The sequence below is a fragment of the Nelumbo lutea genome, chromosome 1 (assembly GCF_056320005.1).
Source record: "Nelumbo lutea isolate HS-2025 chromosome 1, American lotus-T2T, whole genome shotgun sequence".
Taxonomy (NCBI): Eukaryota; Viridiplantae; Streptophyta; class Magnoliopsida; order Proteales; family Nelumbonaceae; genus Nelumbo; species Nelumbo lutea.
Window position 1 is genome coordinate 7615300 of NC_142684.1, and position 15832 is coordinate 7631131.

Genomic DNA, 15832 nt, shown 5'->3' on the forward strand with positions numbered 1-15832 from the left:
GGAAGAACATAGTATGTCGCTTCGGGTTACCTTAGGTACTAATGTCCGACAATGGCAAGCAGTTCGAGAATATCAAGTTCCAAGAGTGGTGCCAGAACATGGGATTCAGCAGAACTTCACATCAATCGTGCATCCGCAGGCAAATGGTCAGACAAAAGTAATGAATAGAGCCATCCTACGCGGACTGAAGCACATCTAGATCGAGCTAAGGGATTGTGGGCGGAAGAGCTACCAAGTGTTTTATGGGCTCACCGAACTATAGAAAAAACCACCACGGGAGAAACCCCCTTCAACCTCACCTACGACACTAAAGCAGTAATCCCGACGGAAATCGAAGTACCAACATTGCGACTAGAAACATATGACGATCAGACAAACGGAGATGAGTTACATACCAACCTTGACCTACTAGACGAGGTAAGGGACCTCGCACACATTCGGACAGTGGCCTACCAGCAGCAGGTAGCTCGCTACTACAACGCCAGAGTAAAGCAGCAAAGCTTCCGGGTCGGCGATCTGGTCCTTCGTAAGATTATGGTGCCCAAACCCGGCGTGGGCAAACTTGGTCCAAATTGGGAAGGGCCTTATAAAGTAAAGAGAGCGCTCGGGGGGCATACGAGCTCGAAACCTTAGAAGGCAAATAAGTACCCCGAGCATGGAACATTGTTAACTTAAGGCGATACTACCTATAAACCGCCAAGCGAAGTGGACAAAATCGCTACAAGGGCCTTAGGGCCATGATGCAACAAGAGGAACCTCGGCGTAAGCAAGCAAAGAAACAGATTGTCATAATATCAGTCAGCAAAAAATCAGTTCGCTACAAGAGCCTTAGGGCCGAAACAGGTCACATGAGTACAAGAAACCGGACAAGAAACATATTGGCATATTATAAGTTTGACAAAAAATCTGTTCGGGAAAAAGAACACCTTAACCGAAAAGATTTCTATTCTGTTGCAAGAAAAATGAGAGTACATTGGCCATCAGAAGGCACTTCAAAAAAAAAAAATTTACATGCCTGGAGCTACTTCTTCCCCATCAGAAGGCACTTCAACAACACCTAAAGGCCCTGCCTCGCGTTCAAAATCCGGCTCGCCATCTGCAGCATTGGCCATCTCCTGAGTTATACGCGAAGTGGATATGGCACTAACGTCGAGGTCGGGGTACGTGTTCCGGATCATCCACCGGCTCAGCTTGAATCCTCTTCGGTAAGAATCCACCATCAGGTCGTCAAAACGTGGAGAGGCAATGTAGTCTTCAACGGCCTTCTTCTTGGCGTCTTCAATACCTTGGGAAAAGATCTACGTTTTCTCCCTGATGTCCTCCTGAAGATATTCGACCTGATGCTGCAGGTCCAACCTCAAGTCCGCCATGTGCTTGACGACTACCTCCTTGGCCTCGGCATCCCGCTGAGACATCGCCTGCCTAGCCATGGCAACGCGAGCAGCCTCTTCGGCAGCATAATTGGCTCCTTAGCAGCTCGGGTATTCGCCTTGGTGGCACGGAAAGTCTCTTCGGCAGCATGAGCGGCCTCCTCAGCAGCTCGCGCCTGTCGCGAGCTCCTCTCCACCTGGGCTGCTAAGGCGTGAATTGAAGAATTCACCTACCAAAAGAAACAAGTAAGCGACTATAGCAAGAAGGATGGAAAATGAAGAAGGCAGACAGAATTTGACTTACCACCATAGCATGAGTTACGGCACAATAGGCGACCTGATTCAGAGGAAGATCAGTCCACACCACGATCTCCTCGGGGAAAGTAGTCTCCCTACTCTTCTGAAGAGCGTAGTTCGGCCTCAACACGCTCCTGAACTCCCCTTGAGCTCCCGAACTCGAGGGCCCAGCCCGCGTATGAGCGGACCCAGAGTGAGCAGGAGCACTGGAGTAGGCACGAGCACCCGTGTGAGTGGTCTCAGCGTAAGGTGCCCCGGCCGCTTCATGCATCGGAGGAGCCACCTCGGGCTCCCTGGGCAGATCCTCTGTCATGTGGACTGGAACTCGAGGCTCCTCATCCCGGGGCAGCTCAGTACAAGTTCGCTTGGCGACCCGCTTCCTCCTCTTCATGCCTTGGAACAGGTGCCCCCCACGAGTTCTCTCTGCGTCCATCACACCTGCAGAAAAGAGTTCGACATCAGAAAAAATGAAGGAACAAGGCAAACAAGAAACCTCTAAGCTAGAAACCTACCCGAACTCAGGCCAGCCGCAATAAGCTTGGCCTCTATTAAGTACTGATGGCACTTTAAACCTTGCCGTGCCCATTGCCGGAGGCCCTTCACCATCTCTTTATTGAGAGTGACACCTGAATTAGAAGCTGCCTCACCCCACCCGGTCTGAAAGGGCCACCCTTGTGCACTTCGCACCCCGAAGTAGTCCCGCTTCCACGCCGGAAATTTATTCGGAAGTTCGCGTAGAAGCTTAAAGCCAGGGCAAGGAGACAGGTAATACGCCCGTCTTCCCCCAGGAAGAGAACCCGCTTGTTTCTTGAGCATTAGGATGGAGTAGAATATCTCCAAGTCTAAAGGGAAATTCTGTTCGCAAAAAAGGGAGACTGTCCCCACGAGGTTCCGAATAGAGTTCGGATGAAGCTGGCGAATGGTAACACCGAAGTGGTTTATGACTTCGACGAGAAGGGGGTGGAAAGGCAGTCGCAGCCCCGTAGTGAGCTTCTCTCGAAAACTCACGATCTCATCAGGACCGTGTTCCCAAGGAAAGTTATCCGAAGGAATGAAATATGTATACCCCCTAGGCAGATTGTAAGATATAAGTATAGATTGGAGCCCCTCAGGTGTCATGGTTGAAGGACCAAACCTATCTAGCATCCGACCTCAGCGAGAGGTAGACGCAAAACTGCCCGAAGCGGCTCGGCCTACGGGTTCATAGTCATCCTCAAGTTCCACATCTGGATCACTTAGGCAGTTAGGGGATATGGCTTGGTTTGTGGAACCTACATCAGTCCTACTTGAAGAGTCGCCTGAGCTATCAAAGTTAGACATCAAGGAAAAGAGGCGGATTCAGGAAGGTACTCACCGGAAGAATGTTTTGAAGGCTCCAGAGACTGGAACAAGCCAAAAACCTTGAAGGCTAAGTAACCAGCGTAGACGCGAACTGAAAAACCTGGACGCGAGCTGAAAAGTTGGACGCGAGCTCAAGAAGCAAACCGCAGAAGTGACAAATCGACTGGGGTCCCCTACTATTTATAGCTACAGTAACCAAGAACCGACAATGCAGATCAAAGACAATCCGACGGCTGACATTAGCGCTGACCGCACGTCCCTTGAGATTGAGACGTGATTGGCTCACGTCTTTCCGAAAAAAGCGAAACATCGGTGCACGTCTTTTTGAAACCGATGTCGTGCCGGCGCACGTCTTTCTGAAACTGACAACGCGCCACACACGTCTCCCTGCAACTGACAAAACTGCCAGTGCATGTCCCCTCAAAACGACAGTGGCGTGCTTTTTTCAAATTTGAAAGACCTGCTGTCACGTCCCAGCGGCACGATTTTTTGAAATTTAAAATAAACGCACGCTGCCTCACCGTCAACATTCATGAGCAGTAGGCACGTCTCCTGCCTTTTCGAATGCTCCAGAAAACCGAAGAACCCTAGCAAAGCACCTCATGCTGTCAAGATTCAAAGGACGGGACAAATCCACTTACCACCTTGCAGACTCCCCGCGCCAGGGCAAGACCCTTTGCGCGAGGAGTGGGGGGCAATTGATGAAGGAAGATTTTGCCCGACCTCACAGTTACGCGACACGTGGCAAAGTAGCAGCTCGACCCAAAAGCACGCCTAAGATGCAAGCAATAAGGGGAGAAATCAGCGGACCGAACTCCCTACAGTGGTCCGAACTCCCTACTAGGAGCTCGAACTCTCCCTTCGGCCCCAAGCCATAGTAACCCGAACTGGCCTGCCTTGAAGCTGTTCGGGACACACCTCACTGAACTAGCCTGCCTTGAAGCCGTTCGGGACACACCTCACCGAACTAGCCTGCATTGTAGCAGTTCGGGACATACCTCACCGAGCTGGCCTACCTTGTAGCAGTTCGGGACACACCTCGCCGAATTGGCCTACCTTGGCAATACAGGACATACCTCCGAACTCAAGACTTCGCCTTGCTCACCACTCCACCAAATCGCCCTCAGGGCACCAAAACCAAATAAACCGTACTATGCCTGACACCAAGGATGTCCATACCCAAGGGCGGCGCACCTGACTGACCTGGGATCTGACGCTTGACGGCCGCACTCCAAACGGCCATTTGCCACCGCCTCCTAACACCACCATCTCCAGTTAGAGAGACGGTTTCGACAAAAGGTAGTGACAGTTCTGTCTCAACAGAAAGGACGACACCCGAACTGACAGATGCAAGGGTAATCATACCCAGGGCTTCAGAGCGAGTGCGCGAAGTGATTATAAAAGGGCCCCTACCCCCAACAACAAGGTATGTGAACTTTGCGCCATCTGGTCTATACTTTGCCTTTGAGAGAATACTAACTTGAGCTTCGGAGTTATCTCACCGGGTTCCCCTCGGAGTTCCCTCATCTTTCCCATTTCAGGCTCCCCGTCGCTTCAGCTTAGAGGCGAAATCGTTGACAGCTAGACCGGCCGGATTGCGCTCCATCAAAAGCCAACCTAAAATACTAGAAAACTGACTAACTCAGGTCGAGTTAGTCAGGTTGGTCTATTTCATCAATTTGATGAATAATCCTAATTGAAATTAATTATTGTTATTATTGTATTATAATTTTTTAAAAGTAGTTTACAAAATATGAATAATTATTAATTATTAAAAATATTGAAAATATATAACAATCGTATACTCTTATGTGTTTCTATTAGTGGCATTTACTAGAACACACTTTTAGGGATGGCAATTTTCCCCATTCCCGACCCAGTGGGGCGAGGGATGGGGATTATCTTGGCAGGGTGGGGGTGGGGACAAGGATTAATAGGAATCCCTAGTCGGGGTCGGGGATGGGGATTGAGATCCTCGCCCTGCCTCGACCCTAATTATATATATATATATATGAAAACATATTTAAAACATTATTTATAATTTAAATTTTTTATTTACTTTAAAAAATATTATAAAAACATTATTTATAATTTAAATCTTCCACTGTCATCTAATGGAAGATTGATTAAATCTATTGCAAATTATAAGTGGTGTTAAAGTAAAATGATAAGTAAATGATATATTTTATGAAATTCATGAAATTATAAGGGATATTTTAGTAAATAATACTTTTCTATTATTTAACTTTCCTTAATAAATCCCGTGCATCACACGGTCCCGACTAATATAGAATGATTAATGGGGTGGGTTTCCAACCAGCCGACCTTCGGGTGACAATATTTTAAGTCATTTGCCAAATATGAACCCAATAAAAGTCAAAGTCGTGCACATGCTGGTGGTCTTGGTATCGATCAATCCCCCATGGAGACTGTTTAATTGAGTAGTAGTAGTACAGAACTACAATTAACCCCTTCCCCAAATTTTGGTGGTATAGCAGGATTTGAATACTCTCGTCTTTGTTAGAACGAACCAACTAACATACCAATTGAGCCACTCCTTTATTAGCGTATTGGTCAATTGCTAAATCTCTAATAAGAGTGTACCTTCCCTTCAAGTATGTAATTGAAGATTCGCCTTATTGTGGACTTAGCAATGGTTCCCATGCCTAATAGGTATTCCATACATAGATCCCTACACCCTATGGTAGAATTCACATCAGCACATCCCAACTGTGTATTGAAAACATTTTGCGGTGTAAGTTTGGGAGATGTTTCCAGTGCACGCTGAGATGTGCATATTGGGTGCTGATGTGATCTCCATATTATATGTGCAATTCTTTAAGTTGTCGAGGGGAGTTTAGTTTGGATAAAAGATGTGGTCAGTTGGTTTCTATGTGGTAGCTTTGGTGATCATATGCATTACACAGTGGATATATAGATGGAGAAACCCCAAATGCAATGGAAGACTCCCTCCAGGTTCCATGGGGCTGCCACTACTTGGGGAGAACCTTCAGTTTTTCACATCCTACGACTCCTTTGGTATTCCACTTTTCATTGAGAAACGAATGCAACGGTATTCCAATCTTTCTCTCTCTCTATATATATTGATATATATGCATGAATGAAAGTTGCAGAGTCGTCGTCACTCATTTGATTTTCTGATAATTCATGATTCTTTTAATTTACAGATACGGGCCATTGTTCAAAACTAGTTTGCTGGGTCAGCGAGATGTAATATCGACAGACCCAGAGTTCAACCATTACATCTTACAACAAGAGGGGAAATTGGTTGAATTATGGTATATGGATTCCTTCATGGAGCTTATTGGGCAACAAGTTTCATCAAACACTGTCCACAGGCACGTTAAGAGCATCGTTATGAATGACTTTGGTGTGGAAAGCCTTAAAGGGACGACGATCCTTGATGTAGAACAAATGGTGCGTCAAACACTACTCTCCTGGTCCAGAATGGAAACCATTGAAGTGAGAATGGCGACTCAGAATGTACGTACGCATTCTCTTTTCTCACATCTATCTCTATTTTAATATTAGATATAACTAGAGCCGTCGAACACGCCACACTCCCCTCTTTCTCTCTTTTTTTTTTTCTTTTCTTTGAAACTGATGATGTGCAGACCGCCATCCTCTATCAAAATCAATTAAATCGCTTCTCATTACCTCTATTTTCTCTTCTCCTCTCTCCCAAGTCCCACCCCCCTCAGCACTGGCACACAGCCAAAATCTCACCGCTGTCGAAAACAACTCTACAACCACCGCCGCTGCAACCCTTGCATCCCCATCTCCGACAGTCGAGGGATGAGAAAAGAAGAGAGAGGGGATGCAAGGGTTGCTCTAGCGGCGGTTATCCGCGCGTGCTGTGTGACGGTGAGGGTGAAAGGGCGGTGGGAAGAGAATAGAGTGTTCATTGTATTTGATTAAATTTTGCAGTCCAAAGTCAAATGAATGTGACGTGTTTGATCTTCATTGAACTACGTCCCCTTAAATTAAAATCTGAGGTCCAATTGAAAACTTTGGAAAGATCTATCCATCTCTCTATCTCTCAGTTGATTAATTAATGCAATATTTTTAGTTTTTTTCTGATATTTAATACAAGGTTTTTAAAATTGACCTGCATAACAAACCGGTCAGGGTCCGGTTCCAGGGTTGAACTGTCCCATTGTTTGAATCGAACAGTCGGCCTGTTTTGATAAAAAATAAAAAATTAAAAAATGGTTAAAACAATTGAACAGTTTAACTGCCCGAGTCAGCAGATTGTTAATCAAATTAACATTTTTTTCGACAAAAATCCAGTTTTGATGAAAAATAAAACCGATCATCTGATTGATTCCCTGTTTTTCCAGTCCAACCGTCTAATCTGGTCTAACTTTGAAAACCATGATTTTATATGGCTTGAGAGTCCAATTGATCTATAGGCGCTAGCTTCAACGTGATTACAATTCTTTCATCTTGTGCATGTGCAGATGGCATTTGAATTGGGTGCCAAGAAGTTGATTAGCTATGACTCAACCAAGTCTGCAGTCAATTTGAAGGAAAAATACATCCACTTTTGGGAGGGAATTTTCTCCTACCCCTTGAGAATCCCTGGTACAACTTTCTACAGATGCAATCAGGTAATTAAGCTGATCATCATATATATATATATATTGCTACAGAGAGTAGTAGCCTAATTATATTAATTAATGGCCGGCCGGCCGCAGTTGATCATTCATGGCTAGCTCCTCTTATATATTTCTTGCTCAGGCAAGGAAGAGTGTTATAAAAATGCTGAGGGATATGTTAAAGGAGAGACGAGCTTCATCGATATCTAAGAAGAGTAGTGATGATTTCCTTGATCATGTCATCCAAGAAATGGAGAAAGAAGGGACCTTCTTTACCGAGGAAGCTTCTGTTCAGCTCATATTTGCACTTATATTTGCCACCTTTGAGACCACTTCCATGGCACTCACTTTGGCTATTAAATTTCTTACCGACAACCCTGCAGTGCTCAATGAATTAACGGTTGGTGCATGCTCCTACTTTAATTTATTAACAACCTATATATCTGCCTTTCATTAGCTATGTATAAGGTTTTTAAAACACAATGAACCCGTCAGGGGTCTGGTTCCTAGGTTGCAGTCCGACCATTCAAACTGAACAGATGGCTCGTTCTGACAAAAAAGAAAAAAAAATAGTCAAAATCGTTGGACAATTCAAACAGTTTGAACGGTTTGACTGCCCGGGTCAGTGATTTGCTGACCAAATCAACGGTTTTTAATAAAATATTCTGAGACAAAATGGAACCAATCACCTCACCGTTTTTCAAATTTTCCGGTCCGATCTGGTTTTAAAAACCATAGCTATATATATGTATTTAATTTAAACAATATTTCTTGGTCTTCTTAACCAGGAGGAACACGAGGCAATTCTGAGAAGAAGACGAAATATGGATTCTGCAATCACTTGGGAAGATTATAGGTCAATGACTTTCACATTAATGGTGAGGAAAAGCTTACTCCATCCATCTTTTCTTTTCTTTATATAGTTGTCCAGCTATTAAAGCGTCACCTACTTTGGGCATTGATAAATTGTCATCAATAATTGAATCGATCCAAATGTCTATCGATTTTACTTTATATAATTTAGTATGAGACAATGTGCAGTTTATTATTATATGTCTAATAATGTTAAAAGTAAATAAATCAATTAATTTGGTTGGTCCTATTGTCAAAAGGATGGGCCGAGGGCAATAAGGTAAATCTGCTTTTTGTGGTCGAAGCCGAAATGTCAAACCTGAGAATAAAAGGCTACACATCAGAGGCCCTTAGTGTTATTCTAGGGGTGGAGATTCCGACGGTCAAATTAATCAAGTGTATGAGGGGTTGGACAAAGTCTGAGGTGAGTGCTCAGACGAGGTCACTCAAGTACAAGAGAGCTAGAGAGCACTGGGAAACAATATGGGTTTACCTGGAGAGGGGGACCCCTATTTATACTTGACCTTGCCTTAGGAGTGGTTAAAAGTGATTAGCGATGGGCGGCCAGAATTGCATCCAGCCAATGCCACATGGCGCCATCATCCTAGGCCTTGCCACATGCGCCCATATCAGTTGGATAGCTCATTCCTAACCAAAACATATTCTATAATATTATTAATTCTCTCCAAATTAAATTTTATATTAAAACTAATACTCTATAAAAAGATATATAGATAGGTCTATAAAGAAGTATAAACTACTTACATATACCAAAACAATCAATTCAAAGAAATGATTAAATAGCTAGCACTAATGTATATTGCTTATAAAAAATGGTTGGGTCCATCATTCCACTGTCATATAATAAATGCATAAAAATTGATAAATATGCACAACTAATAAAAAAAAAAGGACATATCTTTTGGTTTGTAATCGGCTATGAATTTGGTCGGATCCAGCTACATCTGAATCTAATCTGATTGCATTTGTAATAAATTTATATAAATATAAAATATGGAATTTATTAAATATAAACTTTGTCATTATATATGACCATGTTTTAGTTTAGGGTCAAATACCTTTTATGCATACTTCTCTTAATTTGTCATCAATAATTGGGAAAAAGAAATGGTTATTTTGTGCCTAATGTTTGTTTAAGCCTAATTAATTTTTAATATTTTACTTATCAAAAAATTAATTTTCAAATTTGAGAAGAAATCTATTAATTACCAATTAGGGCCAAATACATTGGTATATTTTTGTTTTGGAATGTTATATGATTCCTTCATTATTAATTTCATCTAACAAAACCCATGCATTAATTAAACGAGTGTTAGCTAACTGCAGGTGTCATAATAAATTTATCCATCTATTTATTGAAATTACAGGTTATCCATGAAGTACTTAGGTTGGCCAATATCGTCACAGGGATGTTCAGAAGAGCTCTTAAAGACATCCAAATAAATGGTACTCATGATTATTACAGTAGATCTTTCTTTTTTTTTTTTTTTTCCTTTCTTTTTTGTAAGAATATTGCAGCTAGGGGTGTTAATTGGACTGGATTTGTTTCAATCCGATAGTCTATTATAAATGGACCAGGTCCAATTCAACCCAATGAATGTTTTAGACCAATTTGGATTGGTCTAATTCAATGTCTGGGCCATCCAATCTGTTCAAATTCATTTTGACTTGGATTGGTTTCAACCCAAATCCGGTCCACTGACACATATATTCGTATCTCATATCAATGGACCAGATATTGGCTTAATCCAACCCAATCCAATATAAATTTGTTACGAACGGACCATGTCCAATCCCATCTAATAAATATTTTGGATCAGATTGGTCCAATCTAAGATGTCTTGTTGGTCTGTCCAATCTGTTCAAATTGATTTTAGACTAGATGGGGTCCAATCCAAAAGCAGTCCATTGACACCCTTAATTGCAATAGCGTCTAAATTAACCAAGAAAATCAAACAATTCCAAAGTTTATTCAATTGACATTTAATTAATTAGGTCAGATTCAAAATTGAGTATGTGTGTAAGATACAAGAGATTCTTAAAGAACCAAGGTCCATTTGATTGCAGTTGGAATTGGAATCGAAATCCTTTATAATCTGAATCAGAATCGTTAATTTATTCCCATAGTCTTACTTGGTTCAGACAAGAATTGGAATAGACCAGAATTAAGACGGTTGGAATATGAATTCATTCTCAAGAAAGGGGGTATGGGGGGATGCCATTCCACCAGGAATGGGAATGAGGTTCTAATTCCATTCAACCAAACAATTGGAATAAGAATAACCCATTCCGATTCTGATTCCAGGCCCCTATTCTTATAAAAACAAATGGGACCCAAATACTTAATCTGATTGTTTAATGAATACATAATTACTATTTCCACTACCAAGTCATAGTTTTAGATTCAAATATTAATGTATTGGTAAATCCTTGGTATGTAGGTTATACTATTCCAGCAGGATGGACAATTATGGTTTGTCCTTTTACTTTGCATTTGAATCCAAGCAAGTATGGAGATCCCCTTGTCTTCAACCCATGGAGATGGAAGGTTTGTCTTTGTGATCATCCTCAACTTCTTCTTCTTCTTCTTCTTCTTCCTCTAGCCCTCAAAATTTTAATCTCATACATAGGGCCTTGCGCAAAACACTTCAAAGAATTTTATAACTTTTGGGGGAGGCAATAGATCGTGTGTAGGAGCAGAGTACAGTAAGGTGGTAATGGCAGTCCTTCTGCATTCCCTGGTCACTAAACATAGGTATTTCTTCTTGCCTTAAACAAGAATACTGTCTCAAACAATGTTTTAAAAATCCATTCAGAATCGGAACCATTCTAGCCATCGGTTTTTGGGTTGATGATTCAACCATCCAGTTTAAACAAATGGTTCATTCTGATAAAAAAATTTAAAAAATCATTAAAATAAAAATAGCCAAAAACCATTGAACGATTTAATGATTCAACTGTCCAAATCAACAGATTATTCACTAATTCAATGGTTTTTGGCCAGAAATCAAATTTGAAATAAAACAGAACCAATTAATTGAATAACTCGGACCAAATGGTCCAACCGTCCAGATCAACATCAGTTGGAAACATAAACCGCTCTTAATTACCTGACTTACCCTATAAAATTTGGCTTTGTTAGGTGGAGGATAGTCAAGGGAGGAGAAATAGTCCGAACGCCTTCTTTGTCATTTCCAAATGGTTTCCATATTCGAGTCTTAGAAAAATAAATAAATAAATGAAAGCATCCTTTGGACACGCTCTTTCCTTGCGTGCGTACTCCATAGTAACTTTAATCTATATATTATTTCTCTCGTTTGTGCATTTCATCCTTCATTTCACCAAATGCTTTGTCCAATCAATTTTAGATTCGAAAAGGGGTTAATGAACCATTAACAACAACTATATCAATGATATTGTAAAACGGATATGCTCTGTGTGGATTGTGGACTGGTATACAACACAATGTATTACTATTGAGTGAAATGGTCCATAGTCTAAGGGTCCGCTTCAGTCAATTCCGAATACCGTTTGAACAGCTTTGCATTGGAAATATCTCCGAAGTCAATGAATTTTTAACGTATAACATGTAGAGATGATGTACACAGTTGATTATGAATTAAAAAAATCCTTATTCAAGCTAATAACATGTTAAGCATGGAAAACACTAATAAATAATCATGGAAAGCACAAAATTTTCAAACCAGACATTGGACAAAGTATTGTTAATAGTTAAACCATACCTGGTTGAGAGAAGCGGATGGGGAAAGTGCAATGGTGCTTCATGTGTAAGGTTTAAAGTATCAGAAACGTAACCATACCTGGTTGAGAGAAGCGGATGGGGGTAGTGCAATGGTGCTTCATGTGTGAGGTTTAAAGTATCGTAAACATAATGTGTATCGGAGAGATAATTTTAAGAGACCTATTGAGATACACTTAAGATATGCATGGGTATGGACGAAAAATTAAGATGTGCATGAATATACTAAGAAACTCATATAAATCAACATATGTTAATTACAATAAATATGACTTTTATATCACTATAAATAAGCTATTTAGACATAAATATACATATTTTAATGATTTATACAAAGTGTGAAATATTGAGAGATAATTGAAAACTATTGGAAAATGATGAAAGAATTAAAATGTTTGTGTAGGCATACATACCACAGTATTTAAAGAATCAATATAATTTGTATTAATATTTATCATTTAAAAAAAAAGAACCAATTGTCCTATTGGACTGGTTGGACCATGACTAGATTAGGTTAAAAATTTGCCAAAATTGCCAATCCAACTAGTCAAACTCGAAAACTAGTTAATTAGTCATAGTTTTATAAAAACAACTGATTTTTTAAATTGTTTTAGCACATTAATACAAACTTCTAAATGCCATAACTTTTTGTTCATATGTCCTATTGCGGTAACCTATGTTTTTATTTTGGGTAACTTTTCAATATAGGTGCCTTATAAAAAATTGAAATTAAAATGAAAAATATATGTTAAAGAATACAATTATATAATTTGAATATATTAGAATCCAATATATAATTTATAATATTGTATATAATATATATAATATTATGTCTTCACAAATTGACCTTGGTTGAACCTCTCTCTTTTTTGGGTTAATGTCTAGCCCAGTTCTCTAATTAAACAGTGATATTTATTATATATATTTTAATGTTGAATTTTATCTTTTATTGGTAGTCAACTGCTAACAAATGAATTTAATTAAGAATTAAAATACAAATTTATATGATAAACACTTGTAACAAATTAGTGGCATGTCAAATTTATATTTGAATTTGAACATAACCTTAAATGCACTATTCAATTTGCCTTTAATAGCGTGTTATTAAATGTGATAACTAATTAAGAGTCATTAAATTTGAATTTGAAAAGTTACTAATATTAAGAGAGGAGGGAAAATAAATTTGAATTAAGAGTGATTAAATTCGAATTTGAATTTTGAGTTGTATGGGTCGATATATGTAGCATATCGGATTGTATTGTGATTGTATCGGCCGATACTAACGAAAATAAATGAAACATACAAATTCTGAATGTTCCCTGCAAGGTTTTTAAAATTGACCCAGACAACGAACCGGTTAGGGGTCCGGTTCCCAAGTCGAATGGTTCGATTGTTAGAACCAAATGGTCAGCCTATTTTGACAAAAAAAAATAAAAAATTTAAAAAATAGTCAAAACCATTGAACGGTTCAAACGGTTCACCACCCGGGTCAATAGTTTGTTGACTAAATCAACGGTTTTTGGCAAAAATCTGGTTTTGGGGAAAATCAAAACCGGTCAAGTCAGGTGGCCGGTTTCCGGTTTTCCAATCTGATTGTCCGATCAGGTCTGATTTTGAAAACCATAATTTCATGTATCGGATTTTCAACGAAACGCAACGTATTGACTGATACGTTGCAAAATTTTAAACATTGTTCATGTGCGAGATGCTCACTTGTCCCACAGTTGAGAACGGTGAGAAAAATAGGATGGAGCTACTATAAAAGAAAAATCAAGTTCCATACATTTGTTTGGATGAAGAGCAAGAGCCAAGAGAGAACTTCACCACTCCATTCCTGTTCAAGATCTTTGTAATGGAAGTTCGAACAACAATGAATATTGTGAAGCGAGACCATCCATGACCAACCAGGCAGCTTTTTCTTCTCATGGATAGATCACTTGAGGTGTTTGGGGTTATATAATTGAAATATGGTCCTTTTTATCCAACTCCCCAAGACTTAGGAATGACAATGGGATGGGACAAGACAGGATATGTTTTTGCATACCACGTCCCTGAATACAGGTACTACACCTTGCCATTGTCCCATATATAACTGAATACATGTACTACACCTTGCCATTGTCCCATATATAACTGGTGGAGTTGAAAACCCTAGGCCCACCCCCATCCCTATGTGGAACGGGAATCCTTTAATTTGCCCTATCCTGCCTTGGCCATTCCTATGTGCAAACTAATCTTTTGAGAAAAAAAACATCTTATATACATATTAATTATAATATATTATATAATATGTGTATATCATTTATTTTACACATTACATAATATAATATATTATATATAATATGTATTATAGGTGTCATATAATATTTATATAAATTATAAATAAAATAATATATTAACATATTATATCATATTATCAATTGGGGTGAACCTAGGGTCAAGCTTGGGGAAGGGTGGACAAATACTACCCCCACCCTAAATTCAATCAATAGTAAAAAGAATAAAAAAATGGCCCCCATAGGGGCGGGCCCCAACAAGGGTTGGTTAAAAGTAAAAATATTTTAAAAAATTGATAGAGTATTAGCATCTGTTTGGCATCATTGCTGTTGCTCCAGAAAACGGTGCCACATCAGTATTACGTCAGAAAAAACTGTTTTCCAAAGAAACGAGTGTTTGTTTGGAATTGCTTTTCCATAAAAAACAGTTTTCCAAGCCGCACCTTGAAAATCAGGAAGGCATAGCTTGGAGCAACACCGAATTTGGCATTTCCTAGAGCTGGGATGTGAGGTGGCAATGGTGTGGCACTGGATAATGGGTACCAGTGCTGAAAACATTTCCTGGAGCATTAGTACCAAACAAAAAAAGTTGTTGCTCCCGGAAACATCCTACTTGGGAGCAAACATTCCAAAAAAAAAAAAGACAACGTTTTCTCAAGAAACGGTGCTTCCAACACACACATCAGCTGTATCTGCAACACCTATGCCAAACATATACTTAATTAACTCGTAATTGAGATGCTTATTTTCAAATAAAAAAAACTACCATTTTAGTAATTTTCCATTGAAAATTTTTAACTATTATCTGATAATATCATTAAATATTAATAAATTAACCATAATTATAATTATAATTGTTATAATACTTATATGTTATTTTTATTTGATTTTATATGAGTTAATTAATTATAATAATTATACATGAATCAGTATACAACTAACTATATCTAGTTGGGTATTTCTAATCTTTTTTATGGAAATACTTTTAAATCTTTATATCTCATCTAATTTCTAACATTATTGGTCTTGGTCAAGTATAAAAATTAAGTACTAATATAACTTAGATTATTTACATTGATTGTTGTTAAGTTTAATTCCTTAAACTGAATTTCTATTAAGTTTTAATTTTAACTAAAATGGATTTTATGCTGATTTAATAAGACATCTAATCTTATATTAGATTTTGTTTCAATTTATTTGGTATTATTTTAATTCGAATATAAGAGACCCGAATGGTTGCATCCAAAATAGGATTAGTGCAAAAAATGGATTGAACTTGTATCCGATATGGGTCGG

At 39.2% G+C, this 15832-nt stretch overlaps 1 protein-coding gene across 1 annotated transcript; it reads left to right on the forward strand.

Moving 5' to 3' along the window:
* The first annotated feature begins 5881 nt into the window (after positions 1-5881).
* LOC148873384 (cytochrome P450 87A3-like) lies at positions 5882-11730 on the forward strand. The gene is made up of 9 exons (XM_088965617.1): positions 5882-6081; positions 6197-6512; positions 7490-7639; positions 7770-8027; positions 8416-8505; positions 9868-9946; positions 10942-11048; positions 11131-11255; positions 11643-11730. The coding sequence occupies exons 1-9, from the start codon at positions 5882-5884 to the stop codon at positions 11728-11730; spliced, it is 1413 nt and encodes a 470-aa protein (XP_088821743.1).
* The last annotated feature ends 4102 nt before the right edge of the window (positions 11731-15832 follow it).

Coding starts and splice junctions, on each gene's coding strand:
- LOC148873384 (XM_088965617.1), top strand. CDS start 5,882: ATGTGGTCAGTTGGTTTCTATGTGGTAGCTTTGGTGATCATATGCATT. Junction 8,028..8,415: donor CAGTGCTCAATGAATTAACG/GTTGGTGCATGC, acceptor CTTCTTAACCAG/GAGGAACACGAGGCAATTCT. Junction 8,506..9,867: donor CAATGACTTTCACATTAATG/GTGAGGAAAAGC, acceptor TTGAAATTACAG/GTTATCCATGAAGTACTTAG.